Here is a 23,543-nt window from a genome sequence, read left to right on the forward strand (position 1 = left end):
TCTACATAGCTCTCTTACATGACGTCTTCACTGCCTCTACATAGCTCTCATACATGACGTCTTCACTGCCTCTACATAGCTCTCATACATGACGTCTTCACTGCCTCTACATAGCTCTCATACATGACGTCTTCACTGCCTCTACATAGCTCTCATACATGACGTCTTCGCTGCCTCTACATAGCTCTCATACATGACGTCTTCACTGCCTCTACATAGCTCTCATACATGACGTCTTCACTGCCTGTACATAGCTCTCATACATGACGTCTTCACTGCCTCTACATAGCTCTCATACATGACGTCTTCACTGCCTCTACATAGCTCTCATACATGACGTCTTCGCTGCCTCTACATAGCTCTCATACATGACGTCTTCACTGCCTCTACATAGCTCTCATACATGACGTCTTCACTGCCTCTGCATAGCTCTCATACATGACGTCTTCACTGCCTCTACATAGCTCTCATACATGACGTCTTCACTGCCTCTACATAGCTCTCATACATGACGTCTTCACTGCCTCTACATAGCTCTCATACATGACGTCTTCACTGCCTCTACATAGCTCTCATACATGACGTCTTCGCTGCCTCTACATAGCTCTCATACATGACGTCTTCACTGCCTCTACATAGCTCTCATACATGACGTCTTCACTGCCTCTACATAGCTCTCATACATGACGTCTTCGCTGCCTCTACATAGCTCTCATACATGACGTCTTCACTGCCTCTACATAGCTCTCATACATGACGTCTTCAATGCCTCTACATAGCTCTCATACATGACGTCTTCACTGCCTCTACCCTCCTTCTCGCTGCATCAATGCAAAAGAGCTGGTAAAACTTTTATACTTTGATAAATTCTGTTTTTTCCTTCTGTAGGAAAAGTTTTTCCTTTCAACAGATACTTCAGCACACCACCCACTTTTACGACTCATGTATTATGTGACTCCCCTTATAATAATAATAATATCTTTATTTACCACAAGTACATGTACATGGTATGCAGGCCTAGCTGACATACTGCTATATAGACATACTGCTATATAGACATACTGCTATATAGAAAGCCACTTTTAATGCTGAGCATTTCGGGGCATATTAGATCAGTGTTCCAGGTACCCATCTTACTGATGGGTGAACATAGACAACAGGTGTACAGAAACATGCCCAATGTTTCTACCCTGGCTGGGAAACGAATCCAGACCCTCGCCGTGTGAAGCGAGAGCTTCAACCACTAGGCCACCAGAGCCCTTCATTCATAGGTCAATCTGCTAATATATCCACTGTCAAATATCTGAAAATAACTATCTCCTTTATATTCCCTCCTCCTAGTCTTATACTCCATGTATTGCAAAACAACCACAGGGGGAGGCCTTTCGTGGTGCAGTCAACACATCATCAGGAGCTTGCAAAGAAGTCTCAGTAAATTCGTTCCGAGGGACGACTTCCTAAGACTGAGGGTGATGGAGGGAAAACATTCACTAACCCAGGCACAAGTGCCTAGTGCCAGAGACATTAAGTATTATAGGAACAGAGAAAAGCCAGCCCACAAGCAAAGGTAATTTAGTGATTAACTAGCAAAATTAATATTGGTAACATAATGGTTATAAAGATTATCAGTCGGACTTCTGAATAAAGCGGTGTCTGGCATGTCTTAGGGGAAAATTTTACAATAATTAAGGAAAACGAAATCTAGGGCAAACTCACCTAGTGGGTAGACACAGGTCGAGCCTCACCACGAACAACAGCCCCCTGCCCTAATGCCTATTCTTGGAACCCTGACACTTAAGACAATCTAGGGCATTTATATAAGAACCAGGTTATAGATTGTGCATGATAGCCTCAATTATAAACGAATCGAAAATGAATAACCCACAACTACCATTAAATAACGAAAGTTTGTGTTTAATAATTACAGATTCATGAATATTTATTTTTAGCCATGAAGTTCATGGGACAATGACCTTTGCCTCAGCCCACTTAGTCGGATCGTTACAAGCTGGTGTGTGGTTGAATACTGAACTAGATTATTGGGCTATCCTTACTGAATACTGCTGTTGTGTAATTCTAATATTTAAAGGTTTGCCCGTCTGCCCGACATAGGAAAGGTTGCAGCCATGGTCCCCAATCCTGTACATGACACCTACACCATGTTTCGGAGAATTCTTGATCAACATACTCTTAACAGTCTGTGAATTCTTAAAAACAACTTGTATATTGAGTCTCTTTAGGGCAAAACTGATAAATTCTCACTGTATGGTAGAGAAAGCACATTCTTGTTATGAGAAGTTATTCTAGGTTCAGTCCTATGATAAGATTTTCTAGCTGCCAACAAAACAGTCTGCACAAACTCCTTAGGGCAACATAGTTTTGTAGCAATGTCAGAGAATTTTCTTCTAATTTCCTCATCTAAGAACCCAGGGCTACACACTCTGTAAACTCTCCAAAAACATAGTGAGAAAGGCACTTCTTTTTACTCTAGTTTCGTGATTGGAGTAATAGTGGATGTATGAACACACGTTCGTGACCTTCCTATATACTGTAAACTTAAACATTCTATCAACCCTGTGGATCAGAACAACTAAAAATCTCTACGGTAAAATTAACAGAGGGGACAAGAGAGTTAAATCTCGGAAAAAATGTACTGAGGGCCACATAATCCAACCAAAGACACAAGACGTCATTCACATATCTGAACCACTTAGCTTCACGGGGTAGAATATCTTTTAACAGCTTAGTTTAGATTTAGAAAGGACATAGGAAAGTATTGGTTTGGAAATAGGGTAGTTGATGAGTGGAACAGTCTACCTAGTTGGGTTTTTGAGGCTGGGACTTTGGGTAGTTTCAAATCTAGGTTGGATAAGTACATGAGTGGGAGGGGTTGGATTTGAGTGGGACTTTCACATCAGAGCTTATTTCTTGGGTGGCATTGAAAATTGGGTTGGGCAAATGTTTTGTTAGTGGGATGAATTGTAAAGGACCTGCCTAGTATGGGCCAGCAGGCCTCCTGCAGCGTTCCTCCTTTCTTATGTTATGTTCTTATACAAATTGTTTAATAGGGGAGACAGTGGATTTCCCATAGCCATTCCTTGCCTTTGAAAGTAGTATTTTCCTTCTAACTCAAACTTGAAATCAACCACACACAGCTTAATCAACCCAAAATAATGTTCTAATCAAATACCATGGGGAGCTCATCTAGTTGCTCCTAAAGATAAGATATCATATGTTTCAATAACACAACTCATCCCAACAACCTAGCATTCAATTTTTTCCACAGCCGTATCTATAAATATGTAAAAGTACCATGGTGACAGGGATGTGTCCTTTCCAAGTCCTACTCTCACTACAAAATCGTTCCCCCTCTCCCTCCAATATACCTAATACTTAACCTGCGTTTCTACTAACCTTCTTCTTCTACACATATGCGACACTTGGCTTATGGATTCCCTGTTTGCCCTATTATATGCCTTGTTAAATTCATTTACGCAACAGCTTTTATCTTTATCTAGCTACTCCATTATTTACACTCCTCTACAATCCTGCTTTCTACCTTACCAATAACGTTTCAATAATAATTCAGCCATAAACTTCACCTTGTATACTCAGCAGCCTTATGTCCGTATAATTTTTGCACTCTTTGTTGTTTGAGTTGCCTTATACACGATAACTACGCACAGTTTTTGTCAATTCTTTGGTACCTTCACGTCTTTCATACATATATATTTAAAAAAATGGGTTAGTAAGGGAAGAGGACTATTGAGATGGCTTCAGGAAGAAATCCAAATATTTTTCCTCAGATTTCGGAGCAAGAAGAAGTCGAGCCCTCATTGGTCCCTGCCCTTGAGTATGGCTTAGCCCCCTCCTCATCCCTCCCCAAGACGCCAATCAGCTACAGATACCTTAGAATGCTAACAAGCCATAATTCTTCCTCGGGTGGGGCACTCCAGTGAGCCTTAAACATATTTTCTTGCTATTTCATTCTCCTCCTGTATGTTCTTTCCTGACGAGATATACTGCATTAAATGCACCTCGCAGAAACAAGCGAAAGTATATGATAGAAAATTCACAACCTGCAGGATTGAAACCCACGTTGATCGCTATCTAGGAGCATGGTTTAACTCACACTGTGATGCCTTAAACCTCTCAGTAACAAATGTAGCTCAGTGGTTAAACTTATACAATATTTCGCTCAGCAACATAACTTTAGTTGAATTACGAGAAAAAATTAAAATTAAAATTAAAATTAAAAGCAATACAATGACAAACCTAATGATCAAAATGGTTGTGATATAATTCACAAAAATTATTGAATCTTTGGAATCACGATTTTTTGTTATAAATTTTATAAATAGTTGATAAAATGTTTGATTTTCTCTTAATTACTAAGTTTAGTGTAACATGACTCTTGTCTCTTCTTACGAAATTGGGAAGTGGAAATGAGGCTTTATATTTTTAATGAAGAATTTAATACTGTTTTTAGACATTCTAATGGATTTATTTTAATACATATTTGTTTTTATTTAAAATATATTGCAACTCTGGAATAGTGATTAGGATGTTAGTTAAAGGCATTTTAGTATTATTAATATTCCTTTCTTAAGTTCTTTAAATCATTTATTAATATTCCTTTCTTAACTTCTTTAAATCATTTATTAATATTCCTTTCTTAAGTTCTTTAAATCAGTCATTAACATTAATTTCTTAACTTCTTTAAATCATTTATTAATATTCCTTTCTTAAGTTCTTTAAATCAGTCATTAATATTCCTTTCTTAACTTCCCTAAATCAGTCATTAATATTCCTTTCTTAAGTTCATTAAATCAGTCATTAATATTCCTTTCTTAACTTCCCTAAATCAGTCATTAATATTCCTTTCTTAACTTCCCTAAATCAGTCATTAATATTCCTTTCTTAACTTCCCTAAATCAGTCATTAATATTCCTTTCTTAAGTTCTTTAAATCATTAATTAATAAGAATTTAATATTTTTAATCCCGTCTACATACTAATAAAACAGGACATCATTTTAAAATCCTTTTCCAGCTTTTCATTATAATACATAGAATTTTTTATTTAAATTCTGGCATAATAAAGTTCTGAATAAACTGGCTACAGAACTATTAGGAATTAATGTTTTAAATATGGTCTTTAAATAAGTTATGAAAAATTATGGGATGACTCACTTTTAATAACAATAGTTATGATTCTGCAGCTTTTTCACATACTTTTATTTAAACATTTTGTTGCTTTACTACACGCTACGTACTTTAAATAATGGATTAATAAACGCTACGTACTTTAAATAATGGATTAATAAGAATTCTGTGTGTTTTTTTTTTTTTTAAGATTTTTCCTCATTGCAAAAACAGGAATATAATTTTTTTTCACATATGTTCAACCTTTTCATTGAAACATACGATATATTCTTTAAACGATTTGGATGTAATAAAATACTGAATAAGATTGGTACCAAATCACGAGCAACAATTAGGAAGTTAATTAAGTCAACAGTGAGACAATGAATGGCTGAGCAACTATGTTTATGGAATGTTTGTCGTGTGTGTTTATACTCTGTTACATATAATTACATAAGAAAGTGATAGATTGCTACTTTTGTCACCAAGATTACTGCTAGTACTACTGTTACTAGTATTTTTTTACTATTGCTACTCTTAGTACTTCTACTACTACTTTTGTTACTACTTATACTACTGCTAGCACTATTACTATTACTACTACCACTAATACTATTATTGGTATTACTACTAATATTATTATTATTATTATTGGTATTACTACTATTACTAGTGTCTTTGCTGCTAGTGCTACTGCTACCACTGATAGTAGTGTTGTTGCTACTACCACTAACTATTAATGGTATTACTATTACTACCACTATTACTGCTACTGCTTCTGCTATTTCTACAACAAAGCAACTGCTACTGCTCCTATTACTAATACTACTACTACTACTACTACCACTACTACTACTACTACCACTACTACTACTATTACTACTAACTACTACTTCTACTAACTACTATTACTAAGACTACCATCACTACTGCCAACTACTACTACTCCTACTACTAATACTAATACTACTACTACTACTACTACTACTACTAATAATAATAATAATAATAATAATAATAATAATAATATAGAATAACAAACATATTAAAGATCTCACAGAAATACTTTTACAATTCTTCTAATTTAATGAACATACAATTACTCTCAGTCGATTCTTCCGACAGTCTTTTAAAATATTTATAACTTAGTTTCCATCTCTTAAAATTACTAAACTGAATCGTTTACCCACAGTTAAAACAATTAGGACGAGACTTCTTATTCCGTCGCTTCATTAAACTGTCATGAAGTATTTAATAACTTTACAATCATTTTTTTTGGCGTCGCTCTGCATGACTAAATATGTTAAGTTTGTGTGTATGAGTATCATAAGATTTATATCACAGCTTGGGTATAGTTCTCGTTTCAATTAAAGCTGTTTCTTACTGCCTCAGATCACTGCTTTACTTTCCTGCTTAATACAGGGCGCCCCCCCCCCTAAAAAAAAAACTCCCGAATTTCGCTGATTCATTGGTTCGGCGCTAGTAAAGTGTAGGGGGTCATGGGGAGGTCTTTCTATAGCATATGCCTTCCCGTTTCCAGTTACTCTCATGGCTTAATCTTCTCGCCGTGTGAGCGGCGAGAAGATCAATGGAAGTGTTGCGAGAACTGTTTCCAGGGCACTTCCAGATATTGCTCCTTGTGACGTTTTTCTTTGGGCCATCTGAAAGCTGAAGTCCACAAACATCGCCCAGGAACCGTTGATGAACTGAAGGTTGCTGAGTGATGCGAACCTTCAGAAATCGACTACAAATATGCATGGCGAATGAAGGCTGGACGATATCATATTCAAAACCAATTGATGGTAAACTATATTAAATGCACTTTTATATTATGTACTAAAATTTTTAGCAGCATTTACCATGCCGTTTTTGTTAATCTTTAAAATCTGGATTTCTTTTTGTCGCACCCTGTAGTTTTCTGTAATAAGTTCATAATTTTTAATGTATTTTTAACAGAGTTATTGACTGCTCTTTCATTTTTGGTTAGCAGTAAAGGCGGTTAATTGAGTTTAAGGTCAGAAAGTAATTGTGTTTTAGTGTTATATGCAACATTTTCATCATCAGACGAGAATACTTTAATCACTAAATGGGAATTAAATTCTCAATGCAATTTCTTTGAGAGAGATAAACCTCTCGGCGTATATTCTTTGGGAGAGATAAACCTCTCGGCGTATATTCTTCGGGAGAGATAAACCTCTCGGCGTATATTCTTTGGGAGAGATAAACCTCTCGGCGTATATTCTTTGGGAGAGATAAACCTCTCAGTGTATATTCTTTGGGAGAGATAAACCTCTCGGCGTATATTCTTTGGGAGAGATAAACCTCTCGGCGTATATTCTTTGGGAGAGATAAACCTCTCGGCGTATATTCTTTGGGAGAGATAAACCTCTCGGCGTATATTCTTTGGGAGAGATAAACCTCTCGGCGTATATTCTTTGGGAGAGATAAACCTCTCGGCGTATATTCTTTGGGAGAGATAAACCTCTCGGCGTATATTCTTTGGGAGAGATAAACCTCTCGGCGTATATTCTTTGGGAGAGATAAACCTCTCGGCGTATATTCTTTGGGAGAGATAAACCTCTCGGCGTATATTCTTTGGGAGAGATAAACCTCTCGGCGTATATTCTTTGGGAGAGATAAACCTCTCAGTGTATATTCTTTGGGAGAGATAAACCTCTCGGCGTATATTCTTTGGGAGAGATAAACCTCTCGGCGTATATTCTTTGGGAGAGATAAACCTCTCGGCGTATATTCTTTGGGAGAGATAAACCTCTCGGCGTATATTCTTTGGGAGAGATAAACCTCTCAGTGTATATTCTTTGGGAGAGATAAACCTCTCAGTTTATATTCTTTGGGAGAGATAAACCTCTCAGTGTATATTCTTTGGGAGAGATAAACCTCTCAGTGTATATTCTTTGGGAGAGATAAACCTCTCGGCGTATATTCTTTGGGAGAGATAAACCTCTCGGCGTATATTCTTTGGGAGAGATAAACCTCTCAGTGTATATTCTTTGGGAGAGATAAACCTCTCAGTTTATATTCTTTGGGAGAGATAAACCTCTCAGTGTATATTCTTTGGGAGAGATAAACCTCTCAGTGTATATTCTTTGGGAGAGATAAACCTCTCGGCGTATATTCTTTGGGAGAGATAAACCTCTCGGCGTATATTCTTTGGGAGAGATAAACCTCTCAGTTTATATTCTTTGGGAGAGATAAACCTCTCAGTTTATATTCTTTGGGAGAGATAAACCTCTCAGTTTATATTCTTTGGGAGAGATAAACCTCTCAGTGTATATTCTTTGGGAGAGATAAACCTCTCGGTGTATATTCTTTGGGAGAGATAAACCTCTCAGTTTATATTCTTTGGGAGAGATAAACCTCTCGGCGTATATTCTTTGGGAGAGATAAACCTCTCAGTTTATATTCTTTGGGAGAGATAAACCTCTCAGTTTATATTCTTTGGGAGAGATAAACCTCTCGGCGTATATTCTTTGGGAGAGATAAACCTCTCAGTTTATATTCTTTGGGAGAGATAAACCTCTCAGTGTTTATTCTTTGGGAGAGATAAACCTCTCAGTTTATATTCTTTGGGAGAGATAAACCTCTCAGTGTATATTCTTTGAGAGAAATACACCTTTCAGTGTATATTCAGTGTATATTCTTATACACCTCTCAGTGTATATATCCTGCGCCTCTAATTCAATATTATTTGCGAAATTTAATATTGAAATAACCCAATAAAAATGTCATTTATATATTTCATAAACACAATTCAAGAATGGAGGATTTGTTTTGATGTTTCTTTATGGACTATTCTAGCACTGATTTAATCATTTCAGAGATGAACAGAGGCAAGAGCAAGTGCCATGAAGTTCCTCTAATATACAATATAGACATTGTGTACAGGAGGAATTAAGGTGGTTTTTCAACTAACTAGACCCCTGGAACACTCCCAGGGCCTCAGGGAGGTGACATGCACTTCTCCACATAACTTTGCCTTGCCAACATAATTACATCATTTCCCATTCTTCTCTTTACACCTGAAAATTTTTAGTCTTCTAACAAAAGGAGCTGCTTAGTCAATAATATTTTATGCAACACTTTTATTTTTAATCCAGCTCCTGCTTACGAAAGAAAGGCTAAATAGAGCTCACCTATCCTGAAGTCAACTCTACAGGTGTAGTTAGCCTGGTCAGAAGTCATAACACGTTGGATGTGAAGAGCGGGCATCTGGCCAGGCCTAAATGTCACTCTTCCTTGCAACAGTTCACTATTGACGGTGTGTCTCTGCTCTGGCGGCTGGAGGCGACCCGGCCGGTTGTCGTAACTGAGGAAAAAGAGAGACTGGTCAGGGATCCATATGTCTTGTGTTTTTTAGCCACATCTGTAGACTTATCTTATTCAGGAATCATCGTTCTGACAAACCCAACGTAAATATATTGTTGCGAAACTCCTCGAATATCAGTCTGGATATTATTGATTTGATTTTGTTTTGTTATAATTCAAATTTAAATATTATTGATTGAGTACCAATAGATTAAGTCTCATTTAAGTACATTCTTTTTCGTATACATAATCAAGGTTAGATTAAGCTTAGTTAGATCTGAATAGTTTAAGTTAGATTGTTAGGAGTTATGCAATTATTTTATTTACATAAAACAATGACAGCAATAATAGGAATAAAAAAATATAATAATAATAACTAAATACAATAATAATAATAAGATTAATAATAATAATAATAATACGAAGAAGAAGGTGAAGACACAGAACGGTTGAGACTCGAACCTGAGGCCAGTAAGTCGTAAAACTCACTGGCCATATAACAAACAGTTTTCGAGATAAAGGCGATCATTATATTTTTTTTACCTTTTATAGGCCAAAAAATCAACCTTTATTAACTGAATATTTCATTTCCTTGCTCGATTTACAATCAGGAAATCGAAAATATATGAAAAAAAATTTGTTTTGATCAGTTTTAACGAAACTTATCATTAGTTTTAAGAGTAAGAACTCAAGCTTGGTTATCAGACCATTCCAAAAACATATACTTCTTTTAAGATTATTGAAGTTAACCATTTTATTGGTGATCAGGATGAAGTTCCCTTACACCTGGCAACTGAGTCAGTTGGGATGATGGATGACAGCACTTAACAAGTCTCAGTGTTCCTCGGTCGTCCAGTGAAGTCCTGTATTTATCCTCCAAACTACAAATTAATTGATTTGCTTCTTTGAGAATATAGTATTTGGCTGTTGTAATTCAGTAATGTAATTACCTGGCTGAAGTTTTAATAGTGCATAACAGATGATTTGGGTTACTTTTAGCAATACTGTATATTCCCTTCAACTCAAATAAACCCGATCGATCATCACCCAAACAATTCCTCTTACGCTTGAGGCTCATTCACAACTAGAGCACAACGGGAAACCATCGCAATAAATCTTAAGAAAAATTACTGGAAATATTTCAGCTGTGAACTAGTCGACCAAGATGTGAAAGAGGCACATCTGTAATTTTTACCACTTCAAATGGGTTACGTGATTGGTTGAGCTGCAGGAGAACGTCGATGCCGTTCCCTACAACTGTGATGTGGAGGGAGTGGAGATACCATCTTCCTAGTTGTTACTTTTGTAGTGGGAACATATCTGGACTTTTTACAAAATCCAAGCATATGATCATTCGTCCAGACCTAGATTCGGTGCTCAGACCCGTCCACCACGATGACCCGTTGTCAATTTCGTTTCCTCGAGTGCAGTGGTTCATAACCTTTCTCGTCCTATAGCCCCGCAAGACTCTTCAGGGTATTACCATGACCCTTATAATAAATTTTGAAATAGTGAACCTTGTGAAAAGGTAAGATTAAACATAATGATAGGAAGACCATGGTTTATTGAAAATGCCACAGAACAAAAACCTTCAAAAATTCCACATAGCCTCTACAAATGCCAGAACACTGCAAATTCCACAGAACTATTGAACATCATACAAAACCTACGTCTCATTCGCTCAGTGGGAGGATTGAAATTGTTTTGCAGCCATAAGTTTATCGAAGCGAGGAGCTGTGCTCGACAGGCAACACCTCATGTCAGCATCGATCACAAGCCTATTGCGTGCCTTCGTTTTCAGTGTTACCATTGCTGAGAATCCAACCTCGCATCGATAGGTTGACGGGGACTGGATCAGCATGGTCAGTGCACGTATCGAAAGAATGGGACATTCGTCCTGCATTTTTGCCCAAAATGTAGAGAGTTCTTGCTCAGTTAAGTCGACTTTCAGCTGAGAATCCTCACGAATTTGAAGAAATTCTACCTTAGCAGCAACATCAGTATCACTGATGGCACTGTCCTTGACTGAAAAGGGTCTGTAGATCAGTATAGCGGCCGTCCAGTCCTGGAAAGTAACTTTTGATGGCGTTATTCACTGTCAAATGATGAGCTGAGATCTTCTCATGGAAACTGCATTCAGCATCTGGCACAGAGTCTAGGAGAGTCGTCATCTGAGTGAAGAAAGTTGTGTCACCGTCCTCAACTCTTTTCTGGTAAAGTTGAATCTTACACTTGAACGCTGCCACTTCGTCACGAGCTGTGTGCACCACTGTAAGGTTTCCTTGGATTGAAATATTCAGAGAATTCACTTCAGAGAAGAAATCTGCCAACTAGGCAGCCTTTCTTACAAAACAGTCATCGTGCAGCTTTCCATGAAGCAGATTCTCCTTGGCAGTACGACCAGCATTGTTATTTCCTCTCCAAGTTGTAGCACGCGATTTAGAATCTTGCCTCGTAAGAGCCAACGTACCTCTGTGTGAAATAGGAGAACAGAGAAGTCAGCACCAATTTCTTCACGAAGCACTTTAAAAAATCCCTTAAGTCGTTGTGCTCCCTCGAATGCGGTTTACAATATTTACAACGCCTGTGAGTGGGAGAGTCTTCATCGCCAAAGCATGCCGATGAATCATAGAATGAGTGAAGGAGACATGTGGAGCAACGTTCTTCACGAAAGCTTTGAAGCCGGATTTGCAACCGGTCATAGAAGGATCCCCCACACTCCGACAAGTGCTTCCCAGCCTAGCTCGTGTTTAAGGAGAAAATCTTCAAGGATTTTGAAAACATCTTCACCACAATTGGTTGTGGCCAATGGTACAGAAAACAAGTACTCCTCCTTCATAACTTCCCTGTCAAGGTAAAGAACATAAACAAGAAGTTGGGAACATGAAGCAACATCCGTTGACTCGTCCAGCTGCAATGAATACACTGGACTACTACTCACAGCAGCCACTACCTGCAGCAGAGTATCCTCACTCATGTCCGTTATCCGACTTCTGACTATTATTCGAAAGGGAAATTGCCCTCAACTTGTTTGCCTGCTGTCCTCCAAGAACCACCACCGTTGCTTCCAGAATGCAAGGCTTGATCAGGGCGTCGCCAATGGAATGAGGTTTCTTTATATGCACGATTTTTAGACCAATACTGTATGAAACTTCCAATGCTGCTTCATTCTGACGAGCGAAGTGACCAGTGGAATCGATACGTCTGGCCTTCAGAGAAGCTTCTTTTCACTTGAAAAGTCCAAGCTTTTGTCCACCAGATGGCTGTGGCAAGACTCAAATTGGACCTTCAGTTTGCTTGGCTTCATCCTCTTGTGACTCAAAACTTTCATGCAAACGACACATTGAGGCTTGACCACAGCCTTTGAAACCCATTCTTGAGAAAGGCTTCACTCTACGTACGCTTCTTGGCAGGCATAGTGCAAACAAGAGTCATGGAGCAAGAGTGACATATGGACATCCCCCACCGTAGCTATGAACTGACTGAGTGACTGGTTGTGGTGGATGTGTTTACTGTAGCAGACCACCCCACGTGTAATCAGTGTTGCCACTCACCAAACTGGTAAAAGCCCAACTGGCTAATTTAGATAAAGTATATGAAAAATTATATTCTTCCAAACCCTTTGTGACCCCCCGAGAAACCCGAAACGACCCCCAGGGGGGTTACGACCCCCAGGTTAAGAACCTCTGCTCTAGCGGATGGACTAGATGCTATAGAAGACAAAAATGAAGCTGGCGAAGGTGCGATTCGAGGTCATTCGCGAAAGTCTACCTAGACCGAGCACTCAAATGAAGAGAAAGTGAACCGAAGTCTTTTCCAAACTGAGCTAATTGGCTTTGTTAAGAGATCTAGAGAGAAAGGAGAATTTCCTGTCTCAAAGCTGAATCAGAATCATTTACTCAAGAGCATTCTAGTGTGTCATTATCGTAAAAGAAATATTTAGCAGCATTCCTTAGAGCAGGCAGTCAGCTATGCTTTGCTATGATATCAGTAGACCTTTCACAAGCCAGCCACAGACATACAGTATCTCAATGGCGTCTTTTCGTCAATTCTTGAAAGTGAATTATGAAATTTTTTTCTTGCATTACGAGCATGTAATTCCGTGCACATAGACCGCCCACTACATCTGCCTAGAGGTAATGTGCAATTAAATAGCAATTCTTTTCAGTGCAATCATATACAGCAGTGCTATGCAATGCAGTCCTCTACAGCAGTCCTATACAATGCAGTCATATACAGCAGTCCTATACAATGCAGTCATATACAGCAGTCCTATACAATGCAGTCATATACAGCAGACATCAATGGAATCTCTGCAGTGATCTCGTATGTATGTATGTATAATGTTCGCCAAGACCGTAGTCCTGGCACGGGTCTCAATCTTGCGATGACCCGTCTCTGGCTCCCGAGGGAGAAAGGTTTCTACAATGATGCGACATATGCTGTTCAAGCACTCTTCTGGTCAGTTCAACTGGTGCATCTCATAAGCGACAACACCGAATGTACTCCTAACTATGGACACTAGCGAGGAGGAGGATATGTCGTTATCACAGGTAACAGCTTGTCTGGTTCGTTGACTCCATGGTACACTAGTGTGGCCGCAGTCATCTCTGGTTCCTCTTCGGGAGGGAATATCACTCCGAGTTGCCTGCGGAGCGTCTCAGTAACTTCGCACTCCAGAAGATAGTGTGTTAGGGGCCGCTGGACAACGTGCTGACAGTACTGGCACATCTCCTCCTCAGCCTTGTCTACCATCATCTTGGCTGTGGGAAAGCCCAAACGAAGCCGATGGATGGCGGTACACTGCGCTCTGGACCAGCTTCTATCATATGGAGGGGGTTCTTCCTGAGTCGCTGCTCGGTACCACTGTTGAGATGGGGTATCACCTAAGGCCTCCCCCATAAGTTTCATGGCTCTGGCAGTCACCAGTTTGGTCTGTCGTAGGCTGATTGGGACAGTAATCCCAACATGTGGATAGTCTGTTGCTGCCTTGGCTGCATCATCTGCCGCCTCATTTCCCCGGATGCCAGCATGGCTGGGGATCCAGTTCAATGTCGATCTCTTACCCTGAACTTCTAAGGCTGTCATTATGCTCAGGATCGATGTGATGAGGTGAACATTGTCCTGTGGTTGAGGATGGGAGAGGGCATTGATTGCAGACATGGAATCAACATGTATGACAGGTCGGAGTCGATGTCGTAGGGCATGTGACAATGCCTGCTGAATCGCCACCAGCTCAGCTTGAAGGATCGTGCAGTGGTCAGGGAGTCGCCAGCCTTGTGTGTGACCATTGTGGTACAGTCCAGCTGCTGCTCTCTTCCTGTCAGGGTCGACAGAACCATCTGTGAAATACACTGCACATGTGCCTCCCTCTGCCAGTGTCATGCTTGTCTCAGCATGATTGCTGAGAGTGTCTTGACTGCAGAGACGCTTAGAGATGGGTAGCTGCATGATGCAAACATCGGCTGGATCTAGGCGCCAGGGAGGTGGTGGATGGTACCCAGCAACAGGAAGGTCACAACTCTTCTCAAGGAGTAGTTGTATAGGCAGCAGCTTCCGCCCAGCAGCACAAAACGAACGAATCCAGGAGTAGTCCGTGAAGAGTGTGGGATCTTGTGCCATGGTTGTCAATATCCGTCTCCTTAGTGGGGTACCTTGCTGCCTGTGCAGAATCGTGGCCACTTTGCAGGCGTTTATGTATCTTACTCTGTCAGCCAAGGAAGGAAGCCGGGCCTCAGATCTGAGACATACTGTGTTGGTCGAGATGGGGGCCCCAAGCATAGTTCTTATCGCCTGATTTTGTACGACCTCCACTCTTTGCCTGCTCTGCGGGAAGAGATGAGCTAACGCCGGTGCACCGTAGTCAATGAGCGAGCGTATAGCTTGTATATAGTACAAGCTTGCCCCTGCACGGTGCCTCGTCATGGCTCTCATGGCGTTGAGTCTGAGTAGAGCACGTGACCTGACATACTCGGCCTGTTTCTGAAAGGTCAGCTTTTTATCAATGTAGATTCCCAAGTACAGGTAGGAGCCTGTCCACTCAAGTTCTATATCCTGAATACGTAATCTATTCACAGGATCTGGTCCCTTGAACATCATTGCAAGAGATTTCTCGGTCGAGATCTTGAGGCCTAGTTCCTTGCAAGACTGCGTAATTAGGTCCAAAGCTCTCTGAGCCTGTCGTTCTAAATTGCCTTTCCCATTCACTACGAGTGCAAGATCATCAGCATAGCTGAGGAGCTGTGTACCACTATGAAAGGGAAGGCTCACAAGTTCCTGCATAAGGATGTTAAACAGGGTAGGACTGAGCACACCTCCTTGTGGCGTACCGTTTTCCAGGGATTTAAAGGAAGAGTAGTGTCCCTGAAAGCTGACACAGGCCTGCCTGCCCCTAAGGTAGGACTCTATCCAGGCCAGGAGGCGTCCTTTGATTCCCTTCCGAGCTAGTGTTGCCAGAATTGCTGTGGGGCTGGCTAGCTCAAATGCCTTTTCAAGGTCGAGGTAGACGACAATACTAGGTTTTTTGTTACTGTCAGCAATCTGGCTTAGTAGAGTGGTTATGCACTCTGCTGTACCCACTCCTTTGGTGAAGCCAAATATGTTATGATGAGAGGGTCCAAGTTTCCATAGGAGGCGGTTTAACACCATCCTCTCAGCAGTCTTGGCTAAGCAGCTGGTCAGCGATATGGGTCTCATACTGCCTGGGTCCTTGGGCTTTGGAATTGGTACGATGGTAGCTTTCTTCCAAGCTGCTGGGAGTGTCCTGGCCCTCCACGACTTGTTAATGACGTCTAGTATGGCCTCCCATCCACTCTGCCCAGCCCGTGCAATCATGGAGTATGTAACACCATCGATGCCCGGGGCAGTGTCACCTGTGTTCTTAATGGCACGTCGGAGTTCCAAGTCCGTGAGGTCTTCATCAGTCACATCTTCCGACTCACATGCAGCTTGTATCGTTAGCTGGCGCTGTGGCAGAAGATCCGTCTGTATATTCCGGATGTCCTGTGGGAGCTGAGTGGATGCTCCCCTGGAAGTGAAAAGCTCCACTAGTTTCTCAGCTTCCTGGGATGGGTTCGGGTGTGCTGGTGGCCTCGGCTTGCTCTTGCCAGTTGCTATGTTGAGCTTGCCCCATATCTCAGATAAGGTGGTGTGATGCCCGAATGTTGAGCACCACTCCAGCCATTTCTCAGTTTTTACTCTGAGAGAGACTCTGCGGGCATGCTGCACAATGGCTCTCAGAGCATTCCTGTTCTCTGCCGTAGGGTTACGCCTGTATAGCTTCCTAAAAGAGTTGATGCGGTGGTTCTGCTCCCGCACCTCGTCGTTGTAGAACCACCAGTTTCTTTTGTGAGTGCGTCCTGCGGACTTCTTTGGAATTGCGCACTCTGCTGCCTGGATAAGAACAGTGATTAGCTCCTGTTCAGCCGTATCACAGTCTTCAGATAGAGAGTATGTGGACCACCAGTTATGAAGATAATCCTGGAACACCTTCCAGTTGGCCCTCTTTACGTCCCATCTAGGAGGCAGCACAACTGTGGGAGGCCTGTTGATGTTGAAGGTGGTGATCACTGCAAAGTGGTCACTGACAAGGTGAGGATGTGTTTCCCATGTGGCTCCTGCTGCGAGTTGTCTTGACCCGAAGGTAAGGTCGAGGCAGCCACCCAACAGGTGTGTGGGGTCTCCATTGTTTAGCAACTTTACCTCTAGAATATCGTGTAGGAGCATTGCTATGTGTCTGCCAGCAGCATTGGTTGCTGAGTGAGAGTGCAGCATTGGGTGATGTGCGTTGAAATCTCCACCCACAATAATACACTCAGTGCGTGCTAGTGTCTGAAACAATATTGTTTCAGACAACGGAACAATGCTCTTCTCCAGACTGAGGGACTGACCACCTCAAAACTTTAAGGGTGATGGACTGATTACATCGTCTTCAAGTATCTTCTGCTTCTATCAACTTTTCTGTACTCGACTGAAGAAGCCTACTGTGTAGGCGAAACGTTTCGAAATAAAGATACCTAACTGTTGCATATGTGTCTTACCTAACAGGCAGGAAAGATGTTTGGCAAGAACTCCGGCTAGTTTGTGTGGAGCACTGCCTATTCCTGACGTGATTGGTCTGAGAGGAATATTGTGTTTATGGGTCTTGGGTAAACCATACATGTGTGCTGGTTTAGGGTTGCTTGGTAACAAGTACAGAAGTTTCTTCCCTTCTCTAGTGCGTTTGAGTATTTGTCTGGTTTTGTATAGAAAGTCTTTGGTGAGCGTCTCCCACTGTTGAGTGCTGATGGGTTCGTATGTAGATTGATCATTCAAAAGGTCCATCATTTTAGTGTTGTAGTCACTGGTGTTGAGTATGACGACTCCACCTCCTTTGTCGGCGGTGGTGACGATAATGTTGGGGTCGTTGGCGAGGTCCTTAAGGGCAGTGATGTATCTTCTAGGAAGATTAGAAGAAGAAGGTTCACATAAAGCTGCAGTGAGAAGGCCCTGTATATAACCCTTCTGGAAGTTGCTGTCACTGTGTCTATGGTTCCTGGTAACAAGATTGAGTTGATAGTTAGGTTTGCGTATGTTGGTGGTAAATTTGAGTCCCAGACTCAGTGCTTGTTTCTCGTAGTCGGTTAAGGTGCGTGACGATAAGTTGTTTATCAGCCCCGCTCATCTTAAACACTCAGGCGACCTTCTCAACCGCATCCGTAACCTCTCCATCCGTAACAAGAAACTAAGCAGTTTGGATGTGACTTCCCTCTTCACAAAAGTACCTACCAAAAAAGCCATCGAGGTTCTACGACGTAAAGTCAACCAGGACCTTAATCTTCCTTTACCTCCCGGAGATTTTGTTGACTTGATTGAACTCTGTGTTAACTTCAACTGTTTTTCCTTCAATAACAAGCTCTACAAACAAACCTACGGCATGGGAATGGGGTCCCCAATAAGTGCCGTCCTAGCCAACTTATACATGGAACACCTAGAGTCCGAACACTTCGCCAACATCATCCCTTCAAGCGTCACTTGGTTACGTTACGTGGACGATGTCCTCGTAATAACTCCAAAACGTTTTGATGTACGGGATCTTCAGGCAAGGCTCAACGCAGTTGAACCAGCGATTCAGTTTACACTAGAAGAAGAGTCCAATGACAAGCTACCTTTCCTCGACGTCCTCATTCGCAAAGTAGACAACAACCTAAGATTTCAAGTTTATCGGAAACCCACCAATAAAAATGATCTCACACACTTCTATTCCAGTCAAGATACCAAGACCAAAAGAGGCATCATCATCGGGTTTTTTCTAAGAGCATACCGAATTTGTAGTCCTGAGTTTCTTGACGAGGAATGTACTTACATTCACCAAACATTCACTGAGTTACAATTTCCTTCTTTTTTCATCAAAGACTGCAAGAAAAGAGCTCTTCAGATCATCAATTCTCCACGCATCAACACCGCTCCCAACAAAGTTATAATTCTTCCCAACAGCCAGGTTGCACTAAACGTCTCAAAAGTACTTTCACAAGCTAACACCAGAGTCGCCATCGCTTCTACCACTTCAATAAAGGATCTAACCAGGACAAAACCCAAGCACCACGAACCAGTCAATGCAGGAGTTTACACTATACCCTGTGGAGGCTGTGACAAGATCTACGTAGGTGAAACAGCAAGAAACCTCGACACCCGCCTCAATGAACACATATACGCATGTAGGAACGACAACTTAAACAACGCCTGTGTACAACACCGAAATTCCACCAATGAAATTCAGAGACGCCCAACTAGTGATAAAAGAAACTAATTTCCGCACACGCAAGTGCCTTGAATCAGCACTGATCGCTGTTTCGAATACAATTAAACAAAACAACGGCAGCTTCACCATCTCCGAAGTCTTAGCAAGAATCCTCCTGAAAACAGTAAACCCTGCCATCACATAGTCTCTCCTGTTATACTACACAAAGCACAGAGAGTGAACACTGAAACAAGCTGCCTCATTCCAGTTTATATTTGTCCAACCTATTTTTATGTTACCCAAGTAATAGCTTTTATATCCTTTTACTCATGTACGAATTAATTGCTCTACCATATTGTATTACTTTTGTCACTACCACTACTACTACTACTACTACTACCACTAGTGAACATCGAAATGGTACCTCACTAGTATTCACCTCACTCTGAGCCTTTATATACCCTCTGTGTCCATGTATTGTTTGTAATGGCTTGATAAAGCTCCTGGAGAGCGAAACGTTGCCACAATAAATGTCACATTAGTTGCACTTGTGTCCTTTTACTTTACATGATGAAGTTTCTTGGCGAGTGCTTCAGCTATGTTATAGAAGCCGTTGTTCTGGTTGAAATTGTTGGTTATAGAGATAAGTGATGATTCCAGGATTCTTCGGTATTGAGTGTTGTCTTCTGTGGCGATAAGTCTTGAGTTTCTGTAGTTAATTAAATGGTTGTGTGAATTGCGATGTTGTACACAGGCATTCCTTGTATCATCAGTCCTGCTTGCATATTGGTGTTCTGAAATACGTGTTTGGAGGTCTCTTGATGTTTCGCCCACATATAATTTGTTGCAGTCATTACAAGGGATTATGTATACCCCTGCAGAGGATGGAGGCTTGTCCTGTCTACTACTGGTGATGTCCTTGATGGTCGTGGTTGTGGAGGTATATACTTGGAATGATGTATTGGAAAAGATGTTGGAAACATGTTTGGCAATGGAGTTGGTGGGGAGGACTATGTATCTCTTCTCGGCAGTGTCTTCTCTGGGTGAGTTGAAGATGTTTAATGCCCGCCGTCTGCAGTCTCTGATGAATTGACGAGGATAGTGGAGTTTAGAAAATACTTGTTCAATTATAGTGCATTCTTCCTCAAGGAACTCTGCAGCAATGACCATCCCAACCCCTCCCCCAAGCTCCCGCCTATCCATTTCCCCACCTCAAATAGTCTCGACTTCATTAAATTAACTCTCATACCCGTAGCGTCCCCAAATATCTGAATGACTCCACCAACTTTCCTTAGATCTTCCTCATGCATTACCAGCACTGTAGTATCATCTACATACCCAACAATACCCCCCGCCCACCCCCCATTATCCCCTGTCCATTCATCACCTCATCCACTAGCCCATAAAATGGATTCTGTACGCAGGCAAACAATAACTGAGAGAGTGGACAACCCTGCCTCAAACCTCTCTCCATCAGTACTGGGTCCCCCAACTTACCATTAACCTGTACCCAAATAACCGCTCCCTCATACAAGGTTTGCACCCATCTCCCCACCCTCCCCCCCCAAACCCAACTTTTCCAAACAAACTTTTAAGAAATCCCTATTCACACAATCATATGCATTAGCCCAATCTAAACCGAGTATTCCCCCTCCGGTGCAGCTCTCAATAAAATCCCTTATGTGACTATGCCCGTCCCTCATACTTCTTCCCGGGATGCCAAACTGTCCCCCATGTATCACTGATCCTAGAACCTTCTTCAGTCTATTGCCCAGAATTTTAGCATAAATTTTATAATCTGCACACATTAAGGATATCGCTCTATAATCACTCAGTACTTTCCCTTCTTTCTTCTTCGGCACCAACACAACGATCCCGGTTTTCTGTGTCTTCCCCATCCTCCCACTGCTCCACATATAATTCAAGACCTCCACTAAACCATACCTAATGCATTCCCAATAAACTCTATAAAAATCATTCGGTATTCCATCAATGCCCGGCGTCTTACCCTGACTCATCCCGTAAACCGCCTCCCCCACCTCCTCCTCACTGATACTACCCTCCAGCATTTCCTGTTCCTGTTGTCCCAATACAATAATATTCTGCATAACCCCAAATACCTCCTCACTGGCAACTTCCTTGTTCCTCCTCCATTTTTCCCTAAACCAATAATCAGCATAAACGCTAATGTCATCCATATCGGTAAGGCCTTGACCCACCACATAACCCCCCCCCATCAGCGACCACTAGATGCGCTATGGTAGTCACCATCTGCCTTTCCCTAAATTTTCTCAGGACATAACCTGATGGTCGATCACCCTTTAACACCTCCTCTAACCCTGCCCTAATTCTAATCGCGTTAAACCTTTCATTATGTAACTCTTCAATCCTACTCCTTAAACCGTCCACATTCCCTCGCATACCTTCCCTAACCCCCCCCCCTCCCCCCCGTCGTAAACAGCATTCAGCTGTCCCTCCAGGTAGTTTTGCAAACCATATCTCCACCTTGCCTGTTCCCTTCCACGTATCCTGAAAAACTCCGCGATTCCTGTCTTAGCCCTCACCTCCCACCAGTCAAGCAAATCCATCTCACCATCCCTACCATCCCAGAAATGTCTCCACCATTCCTCAAAGGAAGAGCCTTCATCCCCATCCTGCAGAAGCCTCACATTCAATTTCCAATACCCAGCATATATGCGTACTATACCATCCACCCGCAGATCAGCTATCACCGCCCTGTGATCCGAAAAACCGACATCGAAAGCCCTCACTCACTCCACACCAATCCCCTGCATCACATATATCCTATCTAACCTCGCCTCATATTTCCCACGAATGAACGTGTGCTCCACCCCATACTCCCCCCTCCCCGCCACATCTACAACTCCTACATCCCTTAACACATCCCTTAGCGCACCCAAGACACATCCCGCCCCCCTCGGTGAGACATCCCCATACCTAATCACACAGTTCCAATCACCCCCAAGTACAGTTATGGAAGGTAAACCCCGCAAATAATACATCAAAACATCAGGAACAAAATCAACTCTCACTCTAACATTGTTGCATGCCGGCATATAAACACCAATGAAACATACTCTCCCCACCCTCCAGTGCCCATCTACCCTTACGACCCTCCCCCCTCCCCCCTCCCCCCTCCCCCCTCCTCCCAACCCATGACACGGAATGGGCTGGTCTCCTTTACAGCCACTGCCACCCCTCCTTTTAATTGCAAAGCATTACTGACAAATAGGTTATAACCCCACAAACGCAATTCACACCCTAACCTATGGTTATGCTCCTGCAAAAAACATACATCTACATCATACCTTCGGAAAAACCATTCTAACCAAACCCTTTTTACCTCAGATTTAAGACCATTTACATTTATTGTGACACACTTGAACTTCCCAGAAAAGGCGGCTTACCCCTATGCCGCTGTGTCTTACTCAATTCACCTTTCATAGTACCTGTACCATTTTTATCATTTTTCCTATCCTGTCCACCAACCCCTCCTTGCCCTCCCCCACTGAGCTTCCCCGGTACACCCCCTCCCCTGCTTGCCTTCTCCCCCACAGCTACCCATGACTTCTTCCCAGGTCTCTGCCCAGGTGTTAAAACCTCATCGAGGTCCAAGGCACCTGCAGTCCGTTTGCGTGAGCTCTCACTCACACACATATCTACCTCCTGCGAGTCCTCCTGATGGACTTCCACCACCACTTCCCTGTCCTCTCTGTCATTCCTCGAACCCTCCACCTGTCCCTGCTGCTCATCCATCAGCTGCACCTCACTTAACTTCTCGGGTCAGCCCTCCCCGGCCTCCGGCTCGTCCAAGAACTCCTGCAGCACTGCTTCCAACATCCTCTCCTGGTTAGACTCTTCCACGTCCACCCTTACCTCAGGCGATGGGGGCCTCTCCCCTGTCACCTCCGGGAGGGTAACACACGTCCCCAATCACCTCTTCCACCTTGTCCACCTCCTCACTCCAGAGATTCGTCTTCTGTCCATCCGCAACCCCCAACTCCACATCCACGTTGCACGGTTGCTGTTCCACCATCCACGATAACGCCAACCTAGGGGCTTGCCTTCAAGGACACTGCGCCGCCATATGCTCGTAAGAATCACATAATCGGCAAGTTTTCCTCTGCCCCGCATAGTGGACAAATACCTGGGTCCTATAGCCTGTCAGCGTAACATACGAGAATATTGGCCGCCTCAATGACATCTTCAGGGTGCAGGACCCCTCGGGCAGCCCTTCAAATGGCCCGTCCCTCCACACCCCCATACTAGCCGTATGAACAGTTCCATAATTGCTGAAGGCTTCCTGAATGCCATACGACGTTGCCTCAAAGGGTA

The 23,543-nt window shown here is 42.3% G+C and overlaps 1 protein-coding gene across 1 annotated transcript in view; it reads right to left on the reverse strand.

The window, feature by feature from the left end:
* LOC128686032 (protein turtle-like) overlaps nt 1–23,543 on the reverse strand; it is a 660,191-nt gene that overhangs the window by 306,351 nt on the left and 330,297 nt on the right. Inside the window, exon 4 of the mRNA XM_070083444.1 lies at nt 9,298–9,470. Coding sequence (XP_069939545.1) covers nt 9,298–9,470 — 173 coding nt within the window. The remainder of the gene's footprint in view (nt 1–9,297; nt 9,471–23,543) is intronic.

This window comes from Cherax quadricarinatus, chromosome 9, assembly GCF_038502225.1.
Source record: "Cherax quadricarinatus isolate ZL_2023a chromosome 9, ASM3850222v1, whole genome shotgun sequence".
NCBI classification, from domain to species: Eukaryota; Metazoa; Arthropoda; class Malacostraca; order Decapoda; family Parastacidae; genus Cherax; species Cherax quadricarinatus.